The sequence below is a fragment of the Pongo pygmaeus genome, chromosome 15, assembly GCF_028885625.2.
Source record: "Pongo pygmaeus isolate AG05252 chromosome 15, NHGRI_mPonPyg2-v2.0_pri, whole genome shotgun sequence".
Lineage (NCBI taxonomy): Eukaryota > Metazoa > Chordata > Mammalia > Primates > Hominidae > Pongo > Pongo pygmaeus.
In genome coordinates, this window is record NC_072388.2 from 88,809,124 (window position 1) to 88,831,236 (window position 22,113).

General features: G+C 44.2%; 1 protein-coding gene across 1 annotated transcript in view; it reads right to left on the reverse strand.

Annotated features, from left to right (window-relative positions):
- Window positions 1–9,003: 9,003 nt before the first annotated feature.
- EFCAB11 (EF-hand calcium binding domain 11) overlaps window positions 9,004–22,113 on the reverse strand; it is a 180,771-nt gene continuing 167,661 nt past the window's right edge. The window contains exon 6 of the mRNA XM_054449883.2: window positions 9,004–10,637. Within this exon, the coding sequence (XP_054305858.1) occupies window positions 10,598–10,637 (40 nt within the window). The 3' untranslated portion in view covers window positions 9,004–10,597. The remainder of the gene's footprint in view (window positions 10,638–22,113) is intronic.

The following is a 22,113-nucleotide window of genomic DNA, read 5'->3' on the forward strand; positions in this document are numbered from 1 at the left end:
GCCAAGAAGTTCAACTTCTGTCCAATCCTTCTTCCTTCATTCTCGTGCAGGTTTCCCCCAAAACTCTCCCCTAGAAACATTTATCTCAAAGTCTATTTCCTGAGGATCCATTCCTACAACCACACCTTTATCACATACCCTAGAATTGTAATATCAACAAAAACACAATAAAAGGTCAATTGCTGATGGGGATAATGAATTATTGTGGGAAGTGGTTGTTTTACAGGCAGGAAATGAGATGAGGATTGGGTTTCAGTCCTAGGGGAGGCAGGAGAGGCTGGGATCCAGGGCACCTAGGGAGGGGAGCAGGAACTAAGCTTTGTCAGAGGTAGGAATGGAAGACAGAGCGTGAGATGCAGATCATCACTGCAGGTACTAGAATGGGGTATGAAGCTGAGGAAGTGGTGATGATGGTTGTGACTGTGAAGTTTCTTGGGGAGAGGAGCTCTCTGTTTGTAAATTCAGTTTTTCCTTCTATTGTACATGGACCTTGAGACCCTGGTGGGTGGGTGGGAGGGTAGAAGGGATGCGAGTGGATGAGGACCTGAACTGAAACAACTGCAGCAATTACAACATGTTCTGGAATATTCAGGTTGGTGAACGTGTTTGCGCTCATTCACTTAAAGTAACTTTAAATTCCTATTAATTCAAACTAGAATGAGTTTATATAGAATCTATGCTATAGGAAGGGAGTTGGGAGGGGGAGCCAGCTTTCTAAGGCCAGCATTAGAAAATGTCGGTCCTATTAATACAGAAACGGAAATCCAAATACTGCATGGTCACACTTGTGAGAGTTAAACATGGGGACACACAGACATAAAGATGGGAACAATAGACACTGAGACTCCAAAAGAGGGGCGGAAGGGAGGGGGGAAATGGCTGGGAAGACTTCCTATTGGGTACCATGTTCACTATTTGGGTGATGGGATCAATAGAAGCCCAAACCTCAGCATCACGCAATATACCCTTGTAACAATTCTGCACATGTACCCCCGAAGCAAAAATAAAAACAGGCCAGGCATGGTGGCTCACACCTGTAATCCCAGCACTTTGGGAGGCCGAGGCAGGCGGATCACCTGAGGTCAGGAGTTTGAGACCAGTCTGGCCAACATGGTGAAATCCCAACCCTACTAAAACTACAAAAATTAGCTGGGTGTGGTGGTGGGTGCCTGTAATCCCAGCTACTCGGGAGGCTGAGACAGGAGAATTGCTAGAACCCGGGAGGCAGAGGTTGCAGTGAGCCGAGATCACACCACTGCACTCCAACCTGAGCAACAAAGAGTGAAACTCCATCTCGAAAATATAAAAATAAAAATAAATAAAAACAAAAAAAGAATATGTCAGTCCTTGCTAAGTTAGTTAAAATTAACTTCAGCTTAATTAGAAATGATAGAAAACCTCAAATAATAATAAATTTAACAAGATACACATGTAATTGTCTAATAGAAACCAAGTCTGGAAGTGAGCAGAGGGGAGACTGTCCTGGTACCTGGCAGTTCTGCAAACACTAGGAAGCCAGTCTCCATGTTCTCGCTCCACCAATCGCAACAAGAGTACCTACCTCATGGTCTTTTTTTTTTTTTTTTTGAGACAGGATGTCACTCCGTCACCCAGGCTGCAGTGCAGTGGCTGTTATAGCTCACTGTAGTGCAGCCTCAACCTCCTGGCTCAAGCAATCCTCCCACCTCAGCCTCCAACGTAGCTAGGACTACAGGCACACACCCCCATACCTAGTTTATTTATTTATTTATTTTTTGTAGAGTCGGGCTCTTGCTATGTTACCTAGGTTGTTCTCAAACTCCTGGGCTCAAGTGATCCTCCCATCTCAGCCTCTCAAACTGCTGGGCTTACAAGCATGAGCCACCACTACACCTGGCCTTCAGAATTCTTATTACACTGTGTGGAACAACAATTTCTGTAGATGCATTTATACTTTGGTTGCCCAGGCTGGTCTCGACTCCTGGCCTCAAGTGATCCTCCCACCTTGGTGTCCCAAAATGCTGGGATTACAGGCATCAGCCACCATGTCAAACCCACCTCATGGTCTCAAATGGCTGCTGGAGTTCCGGCCATTGCATCCCTACCAGAGGAAGGATAGCAGGAGAAGAAGGGCATGGTCACACTGAGCTGCAAGGGAGGTTGGTGGTCATGTGCCCAGTTATTAATAAAATATGGGAGCTCTAGTACCAAGGCAGAAGGGAAGAACAGGCATTGGGGGCAATCCACAGCTTCTGCCACAACTGCCTTCCCTACACCAGACACCTGGCATCACCTCTACCCTTCATCTGCCAGCTCAGCCCCCCTCTAGGGCTGACCGACTCCCACACAGAGTAGTCAGTGAGTTAATGTCCATGGTCTGTAGGACTGCTGCTTGGCACTTCTGTGCCTGCACACCAGAGAATTGCACTTCTCAATCAGTTTCCCTCCCAGCACCCCTCTTGCATGATGGCGGCCTGGCCAGCTCTTGCCAATGCTCTCTCTATGGAGTCTAGTCTCTCTCTGTCGTGCCCTCAATCTCTCCAGACACTGGCTGGGGCCCTTTTCTGACGGACCCACCACCCAGATCCCAGTATCAGGCCACCCAGCTTCCCGGGTCGCTTCCTGCTTAGACCTTTGCCTCACCTCTCCCCACCTCTTCATTGAGTTGCTCAAACTACACCTGAACTTGACATGCTTATTAGCTTCTCACCAATGATGACAGTGAGCAAAGTCTTTTTTTCCTGGAAAGGACTAATTCCAAAAAATCATAATTCTTAAGAGCTATATATTTTTCTTTCAAAAGAAGAACTTGAATCCCAAGAGAAAATGTACACCCTTGTAGTTTAGATCACAAGGGCATGACTTGTCAACTCAGAGAGTGGCCTACAGCCTTGGTTCCATCTCTTGCTAGCTGTGGGACTTAGGCATATAACTTACCATCTCCGAGTTTCGGGTTCCACAGCTGGAAAGCTATCCTAAGCACAGCACCTACCTTTCAGCACTATAAGGAAGATTATGGAAGATTAAATGAGGTACACTGCCCGGTGCATGGTAAGCACACAGTAAATGTTACTTATAATAATAATAATTGACTTACAATAACATGAATTTTAAATATCAGTAAATTGGCACCGATTTTTTTAGTTGCTAAAATGTTACTGCCTGGGCTTTTGTGAGAAGTAGTTCAGTGCAGTCAGTGTTTTAATTTTTCATTCTGAAATCTTGTCTAACTCCTTACTTGCTCCTTTCCCTGGTGGACTCAAGCAGTGGAGGTCCCAGTGTGCCTTACACCTGAGGAGGTGTGGTGTGTATATCAAAATCAAGCCTGCTTCCTTTTGGTAAATAGTTACACCACACCAGGCAAGGGCCTGCCTACTCCAGTGGGACAGATGTATTTTTCCAAACCCATCAACTCAGAGATCGGTTTATTGGCCCAACCACATCTGCTGCCCTTCATATTACATCTTGGAGTGGCAGTTGAGGGCCTGGCCAAGTAGAGAACTTGTCTTTTGGGGATGAAGTAGCATTCTCCCCCAACTCTCACTTCCTTTTCTATACTTGGATTTCTTTCTGCAGTCTCATTTTATCTTTGTCTTTTTGGCTTTCTTTGTCTACACAATTGTTTTATTTATTTATTTGCCCCCATCCCCCTACTTTTTTTGCAATGGGATCTCTCTATGTTGCCCAGAAGCATCTGGAACACCTGGGCTCAAGCAATCCTCCCATCTCAGCCTCCCAAGTAGCTGGGACTACAGGCCTGAGTTACCACACCCAGCCCCACAATTGTTCCTTTTTACATATTAAATAAATAACCTATGCTTAATTTAGAAAATGCACAAAAATGAAAAGACGGGGAAAAAAACCAAACATGTAACCCCTGCACCTTGGTGTGTACCTGTCCAGAACACAACACATGCACACAATTTTTGTTTTCTCGGAAATAAAATCATATGAGCTAGACCAGTGGTTCTCAATCAGGGTGATTTTTCCCCCATAGAAGACATTCAGCAATGTCTGCAGACATTTTAGGTTGTCAAAACTGGGGCAGATGGTGATACTGGCATCTAGTGGTTGAGGCCAGAGATACTGCTAAACATCCTAAAATGCACAGGCCAGCCCTCCACAACAACAAATTACCCAACCCCAAATGTCAAAAGGCCCAAGGTTAGGAAACTCTGGTCTAGACCACGGTTAAGCAAACTATAGCCCTCCTGGTTGGCTACCTGTTTTTATAAATAAAGTTTTATTAGCACACGGAGATGTCCATTCATTTCTATGTCATCTATGGCTGCTTTGACTTACAAGGCAAGTGAGCAGTTGTAACAGAAACTGCGTGGTCACAAGGCCTAAAATAAATATGAGCCACACATGAAATTTTAAGTTTTTCTAGTAGCCACATTTTTTAAAAGTACAAAAAAAGCAGGGGAAATTAATGTTAGTAATATGCCCCAAATATTATCATTTCAACCTTGAATCAACATAAAAATTAATGAAATATTGTTATATTCTTTTATTTCCATATTAAGTCTTCACTTACAGCACTTCTCAATTCAGACTAGTCACATTTTTTTTTTGAGACGGAGTTTTGCTCTCATTGCCCAGGCTAGAGTGCGGTGGCACAGTCTCAGCTCACCACAACCTCCTCCTCTCGGGTTCAAGCTATTCTCCTGCCTCAGCCTCCTGAGTAGCTGGGATTACAGGCATGTGCCACCATGCCCGGCTAATTTTGTATTTTTAGTACAGACCGGGTTTCTGCATGTTGGTAAGGCTGGTCTCGAATTCCGAACTTAGGTGGTCCGCCCACCTCAGCCTCCCAAAGTGCTGGGATTACAGGCCTGAGCCACGGTGCCCAGCCCAGACTAGTCACATTTTAAGTGCTCATACAGCTGGTGGCTATTGTATTACACAATGCAGGTCTACATTGCATTTTTCACTAAACTGCTTTTTTTATTATTTTATTTTAAATTTTATTTTACATATATTTTTGAGACGAAGTTTCACTCTTGTTGCCCAGGCTGGAGTGCAGTGGTGTGATCTCAGCTCACCACAATCTCTGCTTCCTGGGTTCAAGTGATTCTCCTGCCTCAGACTCCCTAGTAGCTGGAACTACAGGCACGTGCCACCACACCCGGCTAATTTTTTTTATTTTTAGTAAAGACAGGGTTTCACCATGTTGGCCAGGCTGGTCTCAAACTCCTGACCTCAAGTGATCCCCCTGCCTCGGCCTCCCAAAGTGCTGGGATTATAGGTGTGAGCCACTGTGCCCTGCCACTAAGCTGTTTTTTTTACTTAATGGAAATAAAAGTCTTCTCATGTCCACCATACATTTTTATATCACTTTTAAAGCGTTCAATTTTTTTAAAAGATTCCAATTTTCTGGATGTTTATATTGCTTCTGAGTTTCACAATTATGAACGATTCTGCCATGAACATTCTTAGATAAAACTTTTTCACCTCATCTGTAATTATTTCCTTAGGATAAACTCCCAGATGTGCGTCAATGAGCAAAGAAACATTTTTAAGGGTTTTGAAATATATATGTTTTTAAGAATAATAGCTTCCCTATAAGATTATTACAAGAATTAAGTTAGTACATGTAAATCGATTTTATTAATTCAAATAAGGTCAATAAAACTTAAAATAGTAGGCTGGGCACGGTAGCTCACGCCTGTAATCCCAGCACTTTGGGAGGCTGAGGCAGGTGGATCACAACGTCAGGAGATTGAGACCATCCTGGCTAACACGGTGAAACCCCGTCTCTATTAAAAATACAAAAAATTAGCTGGGTGTGGTGGCGGGCGCCTGTAGTCCCAGCTACTCAGGAGGCTGAGGCAGGAGAATGTCGTGAACCCGGGAGGTGGAGCTTGCAGTGAGGTGAGATTGCACCACTGCACCCCAGCCTGGGCAACAGAGCGAGACTCCCTCTAAAAAAACAAAACTAAACAAAAAAAACTTAAAATAGTAGAGCCTGGCACATAAAGGCACTCTATAAATACCATCTATTATTGGTATCAGTATTGCTCCCGAATTTATCTCCAGCATTGTGGTTCTAATTATACCTCCACTAACAATGTCTGAGAATGCTTGTTTCTGGTATACTCTTTCTAATACTATTATTTTTATAGCCCTTGCAAATTTTATATACGAAATTGGCTTCTTGTTATTGTTGGTTTAATCTGACTGTAGTTCATTCGTTTTCTTCAATTTAGGATGTTTTTCTTGGGTAGAGTTGTTACAAGCTCAGTCTATAGCCACATGTTTAAGAGTTGGACCATTTTTCACCAGAATGATCAGGACAATAAGTGACCATTTGTATCAGTCAGCTTTCACTAGGTTATGTGTTGTAACAAGTACCCCTAACATCTCAGTGGCCCACAATAACAAGTATGTATTTCTCACTCACATTGCACGTGACAGCCCAGGCTGAAAGAGCGGCGCCCATCGGGGACATGCCATTCCCATGGTAGAGGGAAAGAAATAAATAAGAAAGAAAGCAAGGGTGAAGCCTCCAAAGCTTCAGCTCCTACCCGCACACACTCCCTTCCGCTTGCATCTCATCGGCCAGAGCAAGTCATGGTGCCAAGTCCAATATCAATGGAGCAGAGAAGTGTATTCCCACCATAAGAGACACTGCAAGCGACATAGCAATGTGTGGGAACTGAGATAGGGAGCAATCCACCAGTAAAATCGATGCAATTAACTAATTGTGTGTCTCTACTCGCCTCAAGTCAGGATTCCCCCTATATGGTTCATTACAGTTCTCATAGAAATGATAAGCCCCATCCCCGCTAGCCACCGCGGGAACAGACAACAGATACTGAGCTGCTGTACTGCTTCCAATGGGCTCTAAAGACAAACTGGTCTGGAGAGACTCAGCCTAAACGAAACATGAGGACATCTCCCACTCCCTGCATGAAGGGGCAAACTTGCCTATCAACGAAAAGAACTTTGTGCCTAAAGTCATTACATCACCAACAAGTAGGAAACAATAAATCTCTGATCTGATCTAACCGTCATCAAACAATCATCCATCATACACAGAGAGTGTAATGGTTCCCTTAGAATAAAGAGGATGGGATTTATATTGTAGTTGGCCTCACCTGTGAGATCAACAGTTGCTATCATCAGTAGCATAGTCACCACCATTACCTCCAGTGCCTTTTAAGGTCAAGCCAGTTACCATACCCAGCCAACAGCACCCTGGTTGGCACAGGATGTTTACAGACAAAAGGACCGACCCCTGTCCTAAAGAATTGAGCCCTTGGCTCTGCTAGCCTGGCTGGTTGGAAAATTATTATGCTACTTGAATCCTCATAAAAATGTATTCCTAAAATCCTAACACTAGACAGTTTTAGAATTAATAAATGTATATTAAAATTACAAGCTATTCTACCCCAACCCCGAAAGAAACCATTCTAGGAACATGAAAAACAAAAAAGAGCGAGGCATGTTTCCTAAGGTAAGTCACTTCCTATTTGAATCATTTATTTATATAACAAGCCTTTCTGGACTGATTAAGGAAACTGTCAGTTACACTTACCAGCTGTTCCTCAGGTTGGGGAGAAGCACGGCGTTTTCCTCCTGCTTTACATGTGAGTGCCTGTGCTGGAGATTTTTGTCCTCGTACCCAAATTCTCCCCCTTTCTGTCAGTCTCTGGAAGGATTCGATGCTCGAAGAAAAACACTTCTCATCCTGAACCAGTGGCAAAGGGAAGAAAACCAACACGATCCTTTACATCCCCCTGGGCTGCTAGGTTCCTTGAGCCTTAGAAAATGATCAGGAACGAAAGTACGGTATTTTCTTCTTCATCCGTTTTTAAACTTTAGGTCTCCCAACGCCCAGCTCAAATCCTACCTGTCCTATGAAGGCATTCCTAACGACCTCAGCTGAGAATGGTTTTCCTTCCCTGAACCTCAATTGCAGCTTCCTGATTTTACCCCCCACCAGCACTGTCTTCACTGCCTGGTAATGTTGGTTAACTTCCCAAGTGGGCTGTAACAGCTACTGGTTTTACAGGTTCATTCTAATCTCCTTTCTTCTGAGGTTTGGCGTGATTGGTTCAGGGTGAGCCTGTAACCCCAGAGGGACCGTTCTGCATTTCCTCTTCATAGTTAAGTATGCCTTGAGAGAGAGAAGCTCCTGTTTTCTCCTGGGTCATGAGCTAGAAGGGAATTGTGAGCCTGGAACTTCGAAAAGCCATCTTCCCTGGACTCCTGCAAGAAGCCAATGTTGGGAGACGGAGAATCCTAATGACATACTTTGAACCCCTAGATCCAGTTATGCCTGAAACTCTTAGCCTGAACTTCCCAATTACGGGAACAAATACATTTCCTTTTCTGCTTAAGTGAAAAGTCTGTCTTGTCTTTCTTTTCTTTCTTTCTTTCTTTCTTTCTTTCTTTCTTTCTTTCTTTTCTTTCTTTCTTTTCTTTCTTTCTTTCTTTTCTCTTATAGAGACAGGGTCTTGCTGTCTCTAAAAGGAGGCAGGCTGGAGTGTGAAATGGCACCATCATATCTCACTGCAGCCTCAAACTCCTAGGCTCAAGCAATCCTCCTGCCTCAGCCTCTTGAGTAGCTGGAACCATAGGTGCACATCACCATGCCTGGCTAGTTTTTGTATTTTTTGTAGACAGGGTTTTACTATGTTGCTTAAGCTGGTCTCAAACTCTTGGGCTTAAGCTATCCTCCTGCCTCAGCCTCCCAAAGTGCTGGGATTACAGACATGAACCACTGTGCCAGCCAATTTCAGTTGGTTTTAATTTTTTTCCTTCCTTCCTCCCTCCCTCCTTCCTTCCTCCCTCCCTCCTTCCTTCCTACCTTCCTTCCTTCCCTTCCTCCCTCCCTCCTTCCTTCTTTCCCTCCCTCCTTCCTTCTTTCCCTCCTTCCCTCCTTCCCTCCCTCCCTTCTTCCTTCCCTGCCTCCCTTCTTCCTTCCCTCCCTCCCTCCTTCTTTCTTTCCTTCTTTCCTTCCTTCCTTTTCCTTCCTTCCCTCTCTCTTTTTCCTTCCTTCCCTCTTTCTTTTTCCTTCCTTCCTTCCTTCCTTACTTTCCTCTCTCTTTTTCCTTCCTTTGTTCCTTCCTTCCTTCCTTTCCTCTCTCTTTTTCCTTCCTTTGTTCCTTCCTTCATTCCTTTTTTAGAAACAAGGTCTTGCTGTGTTGGTCAGGCTGGTCTCAAACTCCTGACCTCAAGCCATCCTCCTGCCTTGGCCCCCCAAAGTGCTGGGATTACAGGTGTGAGCCACTGCATCTGGCCTCAGTTGGTTTTTATTATTCACGACCTAAGTGACTAAGAAGCTCACTCAGAACTCCTTAGGAAAAAAGAAGAGTATGATGCAGGTGCTTTAGGGTATAAAACCTCCAAGATCTCTCCATCCTGCTGCTCTGTTCTTGTCGTCATGTGGTTGAAGCTGGGTTGCCTCAGATTTGGGTTCCAGCTGATGGGAAGGGGAAAGAGCACGTGGAGGGGTAGGCAGCTGGCGTCCACAGGTGCAGCTCTGGAGCCGGCACACCCACTTGCCCAAACATGCATGTGATAAGTAGCAGTGATACGGCCACCCCTAACTGCGTGGGAAGCTGGGACATGGCTCTGTCTGGGGAGCTGTGTGTCCAGCCACAGCTGTATTTCTGAAAGAAAGATGTGGATGCACAACCAGCAGTCTAAAGCACACCAGGTGTTTGTGGATTAAAACAATTGCAATAGCACATCCAATTTCAACACATGCGAAGTCTGGAGTGAGGTGAAGAAAACACTGTTTCACAGGTGTAAAGTGCTGGTGAGAAGAGCCCCTCAGGGTCTACTGTGGGGGGCTTGGACTATGGCAATTTAGCGAACCTGGAACTACATTTTCTAGAGTTCCTTCCCTGTAGGGTTTCAAGTGAGGGCTGACCAGGAGAGAAATTTGCATGAGATATGGAAGGTGGAAGTGAAGCAGCAGCTCTCACGCTCCACAGGTGGGTGTGGGGCACTGTGCATGGTTACTGTAGCTCCAATGCGTTGCCACTGATCTGCTGACTCACCCGGTGGCTTGGGGCAGCCAGCCCTGCAGTTCCTCAGCAGCTGCCCCATATCCTCTTCAGCATCGCCAAATCCTCCCAGGTGCAAGTGTTCTTCAATGATAAGGGACAGCAACTCCTGCTTCGGGTTATCCCATCACTGAGTGGGGCTGCAAGAGGCAGACACGGCTTATAGGTTGTGGCCTTTCTTCACATAAGGGTCTCTCAGCCTCAGCACTGTTGCTCTTTCAAGCCAGATAACTCTTTGTGGTCAGAGGCTATCTTGTGCATTGCAGTGTTTAGCAGCGTTCCTGGCCTCTTCTCACTAGATAGTCGTCACTCTCACCTAAGTTGTGGCCACCCAAGCTGTCTCCAGACATCATCTCCAAATGTCCTCTGGGGGACAAAATCGTCCCAGGTTGAGAACCACAGCCTTCACATCCGGCTTTTTTTCTCAACTGCTGGCTTTGTGACCTAAGGTAACCTCAAGCCCATCTGCAGATACAGGTCTAGCAGCTCTGCTGAGATCTCTCCATCAGCTGCTACAGTCACGGAAAAGCCAATCCTTAGACTCAGTCCCTTATTCCATGTTACTCACAGCAGTTCTGCTCAGAGATGAATTATGACTTCTATGTGCTGAGCCAATTTGCCTTCATGGACCTTCTTCTACTGTTAAAACATTTAAAAAAATTATAGTTTAGGCCAGCTGTGGTGGCTCACACCTGTAATCCCAGCACTTTGGGGGGCCGAGGTGGGTGGATCACCTGAGGTCAGGAGTTCAAGACCAGCCCGGCCAACATGGAGAAACTCCATCTCTACTAAAAATACAAAAATTAGCCAGGCTTGGTGTCAGGTGTCTGTAATCCCAGCTACTAGGGAGGCTGAGGCAGGATAATTGCTTGAACCTGGGACGCCACTGCATTTCAGCCTGGGCAACAGAGCGAGACTCCTCCCTGCCCCCCCAAAAATTATATTTTGTAACTATGTTGGTATAAAAAAATACTACCCAGGCTGGATTCATTATTATGTATTCACTATTATACTCATTTTCCTCCAATCTTAAAATAAATTATAACTAAAATTGGGCTCTGCAAGTATCCAGGGCTGTAGACATTGTGTGTCTGATGGAGAAGTCGGTCTTGGGTCTGCTCCTTTTGCTGAAACCCTAATGACACCTGCATTAACTTCACATGATTATCGTCTCTGTAATCAGAACAAAAACTCATGCAACAATGATTTGTTGCTTTCAAGGCCAACCTGAGTTTGGGGAAATCACTCCGAGTACTCGGTGCTATATTCGATGGCAGCAGAGCCAAAGTGAGCGAAGACCCTTGGTGAGCTGGCGATGAGCTTACCAGCTGGGTCAATAGGAATGATAGTGGCTGTATAGGGAATTCAAGGGAAAAGATGAGTGTGAAATAAAACTCCCTTTAAAAAACACATCAAAGAAAACAAGTATGTCTCAAAATGAAATGGCAGACATGTGTTTTCGATGTATTTCCCATTAGATTCTTAATAATAGGATGTAAATCATCAACTGGAGTCAGACGGACCAATCCCAGGGCCCCAGTCCCCACCAACGATGGCTGTTTCTGATTAGCTTGGAGCCTACTATTCTCAGGAACAATGAGCGCTTCTTGGGGTCTGTGAGGGACAGGAAATTAAGCCATCAGGCTTCTTGCCTATTATTTCCATACTTTCCTCAAGTTGGAAATCCATCAACTTTGAAAGAAAGACAAATAAACTGGTCAAAGTGGAAGGAAGTTCAGGATGCAGTTTTATTCCACACTCCCCTTAACAAGCTTGTCCACAAGGGCTAGATATCCACTCCAGAATTAAAACACCTCCCTTAACACCAGATGTTTTATAGATGGGTACCATAGCGGATGTTAGAAAGTTTGTATCAAAACACCAAATTTTTCCTGTAGCAAAAACTCTGCTTTTTTTATATGGAAATATCAGGAAACCATTTTACAGTTGAACAACCAAACCAAAGGCAGTGGGGTTTAAGATAAATGTTATGAAAATTGCATAAAACATTATATCAAAACCCTTGGCAGTGTCGAAAAGCAAGATTTCTGAATCCAATGAGTAGCCGAAGAAGAAAATTCAATTCCATTTTTTCACTTTGCCTGCCAATTTTTATAGCACTTCATTTAAAATGGAATCTCTAAAGAATCAATTCAAATTAGCTTTACAGTTTTCCCCAAAGAATCCGCTTTAAAATAAATTGAATTGGAGCATGTGACATAATAAGTGAGCATAAAATTCATGTTAACTAGAGTCTGAAGGAAAAACTTCTCATAATAAGGAAACAAATAATCTCACTTGACTGAGCTAAAAATAGTCTTTAGATTGTCAGTTTCAAAACTGAACAAAAACAGGGGGAGTTGTTGTAATAATGACATGGCGCATTTCCCCCTAATGAAATGGCCTTGAATTTTGTAATAAATTATAAAAAGAGAATTCTTTGGGTGAAAAGGAGATTCCAGACATGAGTTACTTTCATAAATATAGTGACAGTAATGAAAATACCTTCCATCTGGGACTGAGCGTCTTTGGCCATTCTCTCCAGAGGCCCCACCATCGAACCCAGGGCAGAGCTGGGATTAGAGCGGGGTTGAGCCGTAACAGGCTGCTTCTCCTGTTCAGAAAATAGCTTTTGCTTCTGCATTTGTTTTATTTTGATCAGGTAGAGCTATTATAAGTTTTTACTTATGTTTTTTATAAAGTTTATTTAGATCTTAAGCTCCTGAGGACAATGACTATACATATATATATATATATATATATATTTTTTTTTTTTTTTTTTTTTTGGAGAGGCAGGGTTTCACTCTGTCATCCAGGCTGGAGTGCAGTGGCATGATCACAGCTTAGTGCAACCTCAAACTCCTGGGCTCAAGCGATCCTCCCGCCTCAGCCTCTGGAGTAGCTAGGACTACAGGCATGTGCCACCACGCCTGGCTAATTTTTTATTCTTTTAATTTTTAGTAGAGGAAGAGTCTCGTTTTGTTGCCCAAGCTGGTCTTGAACTCCTGGGCTCAAGTGATTCTCTCACCTCAGCCTCCCAAAGTGTTAGGATTACAGGTATGAGCCACGGCGCCTAGCCTGACAATATCTTATCTGACTTTGTAACTACCCAGTACCTATCATAGTGTCTGACACACAGTAGGAATTCCATTATCATTTGAGGGAGAAACACAAGACTGAATAAGCCAATGAATCAATCTATTGTTTAAATCAGATTAAACTGAGCTTTTAGATTATATCAGTTAGTTTGGGAAATGCACGGTTTTTAATTAAGAAGGGGATAGTTGGGTTGTGGTGATTTTTTTTCCCCTCTATTGAAGTCAAGTGACAAATAACTTGGTTTATCTTTGAAGAAGTCTTGGTGGAGATTACTTAAGGCTCTGCCTGAAAGTAACCATACAGGCGAAGTTTATCTTAAGGGGACTCAATATCTTGAAATGTAATTATGTTGTAAAGTATGGGCCATCTCCTCTTTTCACAATACCATTTGGGCTTCCTTGCATTTCCACTATGCTCAATCAATATAACTTAGTAAAGACCGTGTTTTATTTCCTGCCACCTTTACCTATCTTTCCATCCTTCCACCTATCCATTCATTAGTCCATCCATCTATCTGATTATCCGTCTATCAAGTAGTTAGAGACACAGTGATGAATAATAATAGCTAACATTTATTGAGTGCTTATTACATCCCAAGGACTGCAATAAACACTCTGTGCTAATTAACTCATTTAATACTCCCAAAAGTTCTATGAAGGAAGTACAATTATAATTCACATTTTACATACAAGGCAACTGAGGCACAGCAAGGTGAAATACCTTGCCCATATTTACACCACTAGGAAGCAGGGCGGTCGAGATTTGAACCCAGAGACTCTGGCTCCAGAACCACCTGTCTGCTGTATTAATTAGGCAGATATGGTCACAGAACATAGACTTTGCATTCTAGTGGAAGAAATAGAATTTAAACAACTAATTATGTAATTTTAATAATAACAATTGCTTTGAAGGAAAAGTACAGCGTGTTATAAGAGTCTATGAAAGATGTCTGGGTGCAGTGGCTCATACCTGTAATCCCAGGAATTTGGGAGGCCAAGGCAGGTGTATCGCTTGAGCCCAGGAGTTCGAGACCAGCCTGGGCAACATGGCGAAACCCCATCTCTACTAAAATCACAAAAATGGGCTGGGCATGGTGTCGTGCACCTGTAATCCCAGCTACTCTGGAGGCTGAGGCATGAGAATCGCTTGAACCCAGGAGGCAGAGGTTGCAGTGAACTGAGATCGCGTCACTGCACTCCAGCCTGGGCGACAGAGCAAAACCCTGTCTCCAAAAAAAAAAACAAAAAAACAAAAACAAAAAGTAAGAAACACTGAGCCTAGTCTGAGGAAATTAGAAAGCCTTCCCTGCTGAGGAGGTTGACCCTTGGGCTGAGATGGGCTGAGAGATGGCTGGTGGATGGGCAGTGAAGTATAAGCAGGAAAGAGAGTTCCAAGTAGAACGGCACATGCTGGAGAAAGAGGTATCTGTGCTGAGGAACAAAAAGCGGCCAAGTGGCCGTTAGTGTCTACTGATGTCAGTATGACTAAAACTCAGCTCAAACGAGGGCCTATTCTGGAGCTCTCGACCCCACTGACCTTCTGTACTCAGTTATGGAAGTCAGAAGTCCAGGAGAGAACTGGTCATCTCCCCCCTCACCAGTGCCCACCACACCTCACCTGTCACCAACTCTTGTCTCCTGGTGCCCCCCCATATCAAATCAGTTGCCCCTCACAGATCTATCAAATCCATTCATTTCTTTCCGATCCCATCCCACCTCCTTTCATTTCCTACTTGGATGTCTGCAGCATTTCCCTGTATCTGATGCTCTGTGAAACGTCCCCCAGATCCCCACATGCTTGCCCTCCGCCCTTTAGCCAGACTGATATTTCCACCTCTGCTGTCACTTAGAAACCTTCAGTGGTCTTCCATTGCTCTTGGAAAAAGACAAAACTCCTGACCATGGTCTCTGAGGCTGAGCATGGCCTGTTCCCCACCTAGAAAGTCAGCTCTGTCCTGGGCCCCATGCTCTGCCTCACAGAATCTCAGCCGCCGTGGCCTTCTTGCTTTGGTCTCTGTAGTGTGACCGGCCCCTCCTGCTGTAGGGCTGTAGCGCCTGCTCTCACCTCTTCTTGAAAGACACTTTTTCTCCTCTTTGTTTCATTTGCTCTTACTCATCCTGTAGATCCCTGTTGAATAGGGAAGCCTACCTATGTCCCTGCTCGGTTATCTGACCTGTCCCCATTACAATCTCTGTCCAGCTATCTCTCTGTTATGGGTGAAATTAGGTTTCCCCCAAATTCCTGTGTTGAAGTCCTAATCCCCGGAACCTCAGAATGTGACTATATTTGGAGATAGGGCCTTTAAAGAGACAATTAATGTGAAATGAGTCAGCTAGGGTGAGCCCTAATCCAATGAGTAGTGTCTTTATAAGAGGAAATGTAGACTCAAAAAGAACCAACCCAAATGTCCATCAATGATAGACTGGATTAAGAAAATGTGGCACGTATACACCATGGAATACTATGCAGCCATAAAAAAGGATGAGTTCATGTCCTTTGTAGGGACGTGGATGAAGCTGGAAACCATCATTCTCAGCAAACTATCACAAGGACAAAAAAACCAAACACCGCATGTTCTCACTCATAGGTGGGAATTGAACAATGAGAACACTTGAACACAGGAAGGGGAACACCACACACCAGGGCCTGTCATGGGGTGGGGGGAAGGGGGAGGGATAGCATTAGGAGATATACCTAATGTAAATGACGAGTTAATGGGTGCAGCACACCAACATGGCGCATGTATACATATGTAACAAACCTGCACGTTGTGCACATGTACCCTAGAACTTAAAGTATAATTTAAAAAAGTTAAAAAAATAAAAACCCTTTTTCTGTCAAAAAAAAAAAAGAGACCCTATGGATGGGTACGCAGAGAGGAAAGGCCACGTGAGAGCGCCATAAGAAGGCAGCCATCTGCCAGCTAAGGAGAGAGGCCTCAGGAGACACCAGCCCTGCCTGTGCCATGATCTTAGTCTTCTCGGCTCCAGAACTATGAGAAAATAAGTCTCCGTGTCTAAGCCACCCAGCCTGTGGTATTTTGTTATGGCTGCCCGAGGGGACTGACATACTTGCTTTCACAGAACTGGTCACAGTTGTAATCTGTTTTATTATCATACTGTCATCTTGACAAGAATGCAAGCTCTGTGAGGACAGAAACTGGGTCTGGTTTTGCTCGGCCAGCTGTCCCCAGAGCCTGGCACGGGGCCTGGCATGTAGTGGGTGCTCAATAAATAATTACTTTCTCACTGAATGAATGAATGGACAAATAAAAATGTGTGAGTGGGCCAGGTGTGGTGGCTCACGCCTGTAATCTCAGCACTTTGGGGAGGCCAAGATGAGCGGATCACTTGAGGCCAGGACTTCGAGATTAGCCTGGCCAACATGGTGAAACTCCATCTCTATAAAAAATACAAAAATTAGCTGGGCATGGTGGCACGTGCCTGTAGTCCCAGCTACTCGGAAGGTTGAAGCACGAGAATCACTTGAATTGGGGAGGTGGAGGTTGCCAAGAGCCGAGATTGTCACTCCAGCCTGGGTGACAGAGCGAGACTCTGTCTCAGAAAACAAAATAAAGCAAAAACCAAAACCATATGAGTGAGTGGTCACTGAATGAATGAATGGACAAGTAAAAACATGAGTGACTTGATGAACACACACATGAGAGAAGCGATCATTACTGCTATTAGTGGGTTTTACCTCTGGGAAGATTCACTTTAGGCCTGGCTTGCATCTAGAAGCAAGGGCACCTTGTATTGACTAATATGGGTATTAGTATGCATTTATGTAATTTCACCAGATACAGCCAATTCCTGGAATTTCAAGTTTTTAGCCCCTGAGAGAAATACTGTTTAATGAAATTTAATCTCATGGATTTTATTTTTAAAGAGGCAAATCTCTCTCTGTAGGGTTAAAAAAGATCATTCTAACAAATATAAGTCCAACATCCTCGCAACGGGAAGAAAATACAAAAGTGAGAGAAACGTCCTCATTTGTATCTAGCCAGGTTGATTTATGGCACGCTTGACTTTGGCTTGGAAAATGTCCTTGCTGGTTTCCGTGGGGGCAATGACACCGTGAGAACACTGCGGAATCGCTAGACGGGAGGGAGGGAGGGTGGAACACATACACGAGAATTTCTATCGAAGTCTTTGGAGGAACCTTCTTTTCTGAGAAACTCATTATTCACTTAATTATTCATTCTGTTTATTTACTGTATAGTTATTACACATAAATATGGTGCAAATCCCCAGAATCCTCAAACACCAGATGCCAGTTTCCCTCCACAGTCCCAAAAGACATAGCCAAGCCATCACTGTGAGAATTAAAACAACAGCAACTAAAACCCAATTAAAATTGTGCCAGCATGTTCATTTCCAAAAGAAAAACCCTGCAAATGAATAAGCTTTAGTCACTCTCCCGACTGCTGCTGCAAAGAAACAAACAAACAAACCTTAACACGAAAACTGAAATATCATTAATATTTACATCACAGCTACATTGAACTTAGTATCTGCATGGAAAGGGCATTGGTGAAATCAATTTTATATCATTTCTTCCATTTTCTAAATCAGGTGATTGGGAAAAAAATGCTGTTTTGCTTTTCAAACTTTCAATGTGTCTGGCAAAGCCCAGTGGTGGTGGGGAAGAAGCCAGGTAGCGCTACGTTACTGATGGGGTCTTGGGATTCTTGGATTACACAACCCCTCCTCTTACTGATCTGAGATGGGTTGAAATGGGTGCATCTTGCTCACCTGAGTGCATGAGCGGGCATCCTGAGGAGGTGAGCCTGCAACATGAGCTCTTTGGACAAAGTCGAATGATGTATAAGCCAAATGCCGCCAGTCAAGGAGGCTTCCTGTGAGAAATGGTGGGAGGTGCAGAGAGGACCCCAAAAACAGAGGGCAGTGCAGGGCTGATGGCTGGGATGGAGGATGCATGTAGGTGTGTAGGGAGGAGGGGAGGGGTGTGTGTGGGTGTCATTGCAAGTCTCCAGTCCTCTGGTGACATTGGCTTCATGAAGAACAAAGTGGTCTCTTAGATGAGTATGTGATGGTGGCTGTCCCTAATAAAGAGTCACGTTGTACCTGGGAGATGTGTCTAGACTGTTCCACCCACACCAACATGTCTGCCTGGGGGGCCACTGATCAGACACACAGGGACCTTTGAGACACAGGCCACTGGTTCTGCTACTGGAAACACTTGAAGCGCCTCTAGATCTGTGGTGCCTCCCCAAACCTAGAGCTCAGACCTGAAAGGCCAGGGGTCTCCAGCCTCAGTGTTGAGGGTCTGAGGATGGACTCTGGGCCAGACTGTCCAAATTCAAAGCACCAGCTCTCCCACTTACCATTAACAGTCCTCATCCTTCCTCCTGAGAATCAAGACTGTGTCTCGATTTTTATAGTTGCCACAAGAATTAAATTCTATGGCCGGGTGCAGTGGTTCAGGCCTGTAATCCCAGCACTTTGGAAGGCTGAGGCTGGCTGATGACTTAAGGTCAGGAGTTCAAGACCAGGCTGGGCAACATGGCGAAACCCAATCTAAAAATACAAAAGTTAGCCGGGCGTGGTAGCATGCATCTGTGGTCCCAGCTACTCGGGAGGCTGAGGCACAAGGATCATTGAACCTGGGAAGAAGAGGTTGCAGTGAGCTGAGATCGTGCCATTGCACTCCAGCCTGGGTGAAAGAATGAGACTCTCTCTCAAAAAAAAAAAAAAAAAAAAGGAATTACATTCTATAATTCGTGCAAAGTGCTGAGAACGGTGTTGACCAATGGCAGGCATACAATAAACCAGCAGTCTCTAACCTTTTTGGCACCAGGGATCAGTTTCATGGAAGAAAATTTTCCCACAGATGAGATGGGAGGATGGTTTTGGGATGAAACTGTTCCACCTCAGACCATCAGGCAATAGATTCTCTTAAGGAGTACACAACCTAGATCCGTCTGCACATGCAGTTCGCAATAGGGTTCATGCTCCTATGAGAATCTAACGTTGCTGCTGATCTGACAGGAGCAGGAGCTCAGGTGGTGATGTCTGCTCATTCACTGCTCACCTCCTGCTGTGTGGCCTGGTTCCTAACAGGCCATGGATTGGTACCAGCCCCAGGGGTTGGGGACCCCTAAAATAAACATTGGTTTCTTTTTTTTTTTTAGATGGAGTCTCACTCTGTCACCCAGGGTGGAGTGCAGTGGTGCAGTCTCGGCTCACTGCAACCTCCGCCTCCCAGGTTCAAGCGATTCTCCTACCTCAGCCTCCCGAGTAGCTGGGATTGATTACAGGCACCCACCACCATGCCTGGCTAATTTTTTGTATTTTTAGTAGAGATGGGGTTTCACCATGTTGGTCAGGCTGGTCTGGAACTCCTGACTTCAGGTGATCCACCTGTCTTGGCCACCCAAGGTGCTGGGATTACAGGTGTGAGCCACCATGCCCAGCCTAAACATTGGTTTTTAATAAGTTAATAAGTTCAGTTAATAAGTTAATAAGTTCAGTGCATGTGGCAATTTAGCACAGCACGAGGAAACCCTGTTTTTCCTGCTTTTTATCCCAAAGCAGCTGACATGATTATTTGTTTTGTTCTTTAGCATAAGAATGTTGCTGTTCCTGGCATCTCTGATTGAAATAAATTCAGCACCTCCTGTCCCACAATGCCTTATGGCCATTTTGGTTACCTGTTGCAAATATTCTCTATTCATGTAGCCTAATTTGGGACCTTTTTACTAAGAAGGCAAAAACATTTCCAATCTGTTTGGCACCCATGTTATAAAGTATCAGACCCACCAAAACACAAAAGGTCTTCATTAATAATATATGGAATATGAACTCTGTAGAATATTTCATTATTGCTTTCTTATTAACATAACATTATTAATCTGTTGCTGTTTTAAGAAATTCATATGTATGAAAGCCTTGTATATTAAGTTATTGCTCAAACTAGATATATTAAACTGACACCCATGAAACCATGAAAGAAATGTGGGCGAACTGAAAACATCAATTTTAAATTAAAATAAAATCATTCTCCCTGTCTTAGTCTTTGATTTTCAAAGCAGCTGCTCTTTCAGATTAGCACCGCTTTACTTCCGTATCAGAGGTCAAAGGTAAATATGCATGCACCCCAGCCGTGTCTCTCCTGACAGACATGTGAAGTAGAGCTGCTCCAATGTCTTTTTTTTTGGGTGGGGCAGGGAGTGGAAGGTTGCTGAGGAAGCAGGGGCTGACGGAGCGGAAGGTGAAGTGTATGGCTCTGTGAGTTCTTAGCTACAGCACTGTGCAAGTCAGCCACAGGGACTGTAAGACTCTGGAAGGCATCCTCATAAAAATGCAGAACTGGAAGATTCTGCAGGGGTCAGCTAGTTAACCATTTCCCAAGATATGATCCATGGAACATCAGTTCTTTATGATGGCACTCTCTACATACACACACATACACAGGCACCCACATCCAACGTGGTTCCATGGTTCATCAAATAAGTCTGAAACTCTGCACATTCTACTCATCTCTTGGAGTGCCATAATAGACTTCAGCATTTCAAAAGTTCTGTGAACCCCTGTATTAAAAAATACCCATTTATCTTCCTTGACCAAGTATTTCCCCAGCTTCCCTGGCCATGACACTCTCTGCTCATATAATGCTAATTCGTGTATAATGGTGCAATGGAACAAATGTTTGTGTCTCCCCAAAATTGGTAAGTTGAAATTCTAACCCCCAGTGTGATGGTATTAGGAAGTAAGGCCTTCAGGAGGTAATTAAGTCATGAAGGTGGAGTCCTCATGAATGAGAGCAGGGCCCTTATGAAAGAGACCCCAGAGAGATCTCTCACCCCTTCTACCATGTGAGGACACAGTGAGAAGAAGGGTGTCTATTAACCAGGAAGCAGGCCCTCCCCAGACACCTAATCTGCTAGTGTCTTAACTTTGGACTCTCCAGCCTCCAGAATTGTAAGAAATAAATGTTTATTGTGTAAGCCACCCAGTCGATGGTATTTTTGGTATAGCAACCCGAATGGACTAAGACAAATGAGCATTGAGCAATCATATCCAAGTCAACAACTTCACTGAAATTTATGAAGAAGCAGAAATTGAAGCCCAAGAAGTGGTTGACTTGCCAAAGAGTACAAGAGATAGGAATTGAGTGGAGTGCAGAATTCCGGCTTTCTGATTCTTAGCTCTATACTGCACCATCTTGCAGAGAAATTTCCTTTTAATTCATCAATGTACCAAGATCTGTCATTTATGAGGCATTGTGCCAAGGATTAAGGACACTGGTCCCCAGGGAAGCTGGGGAACTACTTGGTCAAAGATGATAAAATACAAAAAAGACACATAGCCTTAGCCTTTGGGAAGTTCATCATCAAGAGTCAGACAGATATGGAAATATGCCAATCACACTACAACATGGGGAGGACTCTGAAGAGGCTTCTGTGAGATTCCAGAAGAAAGCATGACAACCCTCTAAAGGAGCTAGGAGAGTTGTCCTACAGGGGGTGATGTAGGCATGGGGCCTTGAAGGATGCTATAGTTTGTTTGTCTCCTCCAAAGCTCATGTTGAAATTTAATTGCCATTGTAACAGTATGAAGATGTGGGACCTTTAAGAAGTGATTAGACCATGAGGGCTCCACCCTCGTGAATAGATTAATGCTGATATTTAGGGAGTGGGTTCATCATCAAAAAGGTATGTTTAACCCCCTTTTCTAGCTCTCTCATCCTCTTGTTCTCTGCCATTAAATGATGTGGGAAGAAGGCCCTCACCAGATGCTGCCCCTTGATCTTGATTTTGGACTTCTCAGCCTCCAGAACTGTAAGAAATAAATTTCTGTTCTTTATAAATTACCCAGTCTCAGGTATTTTGTTACAGCAGCACAAACGAACTAAGACAAAGGATGACCAGGCATTTTCCAGGCAGTTTGCTGCAAAGTGTTTGTCTCTCCCTCAATCCCTTTCTAAGGAGTTCCTACAATAGCTCTCTTATATGGGGTACGGTTTGCACACATCACCATGCTAGTGCCACAGG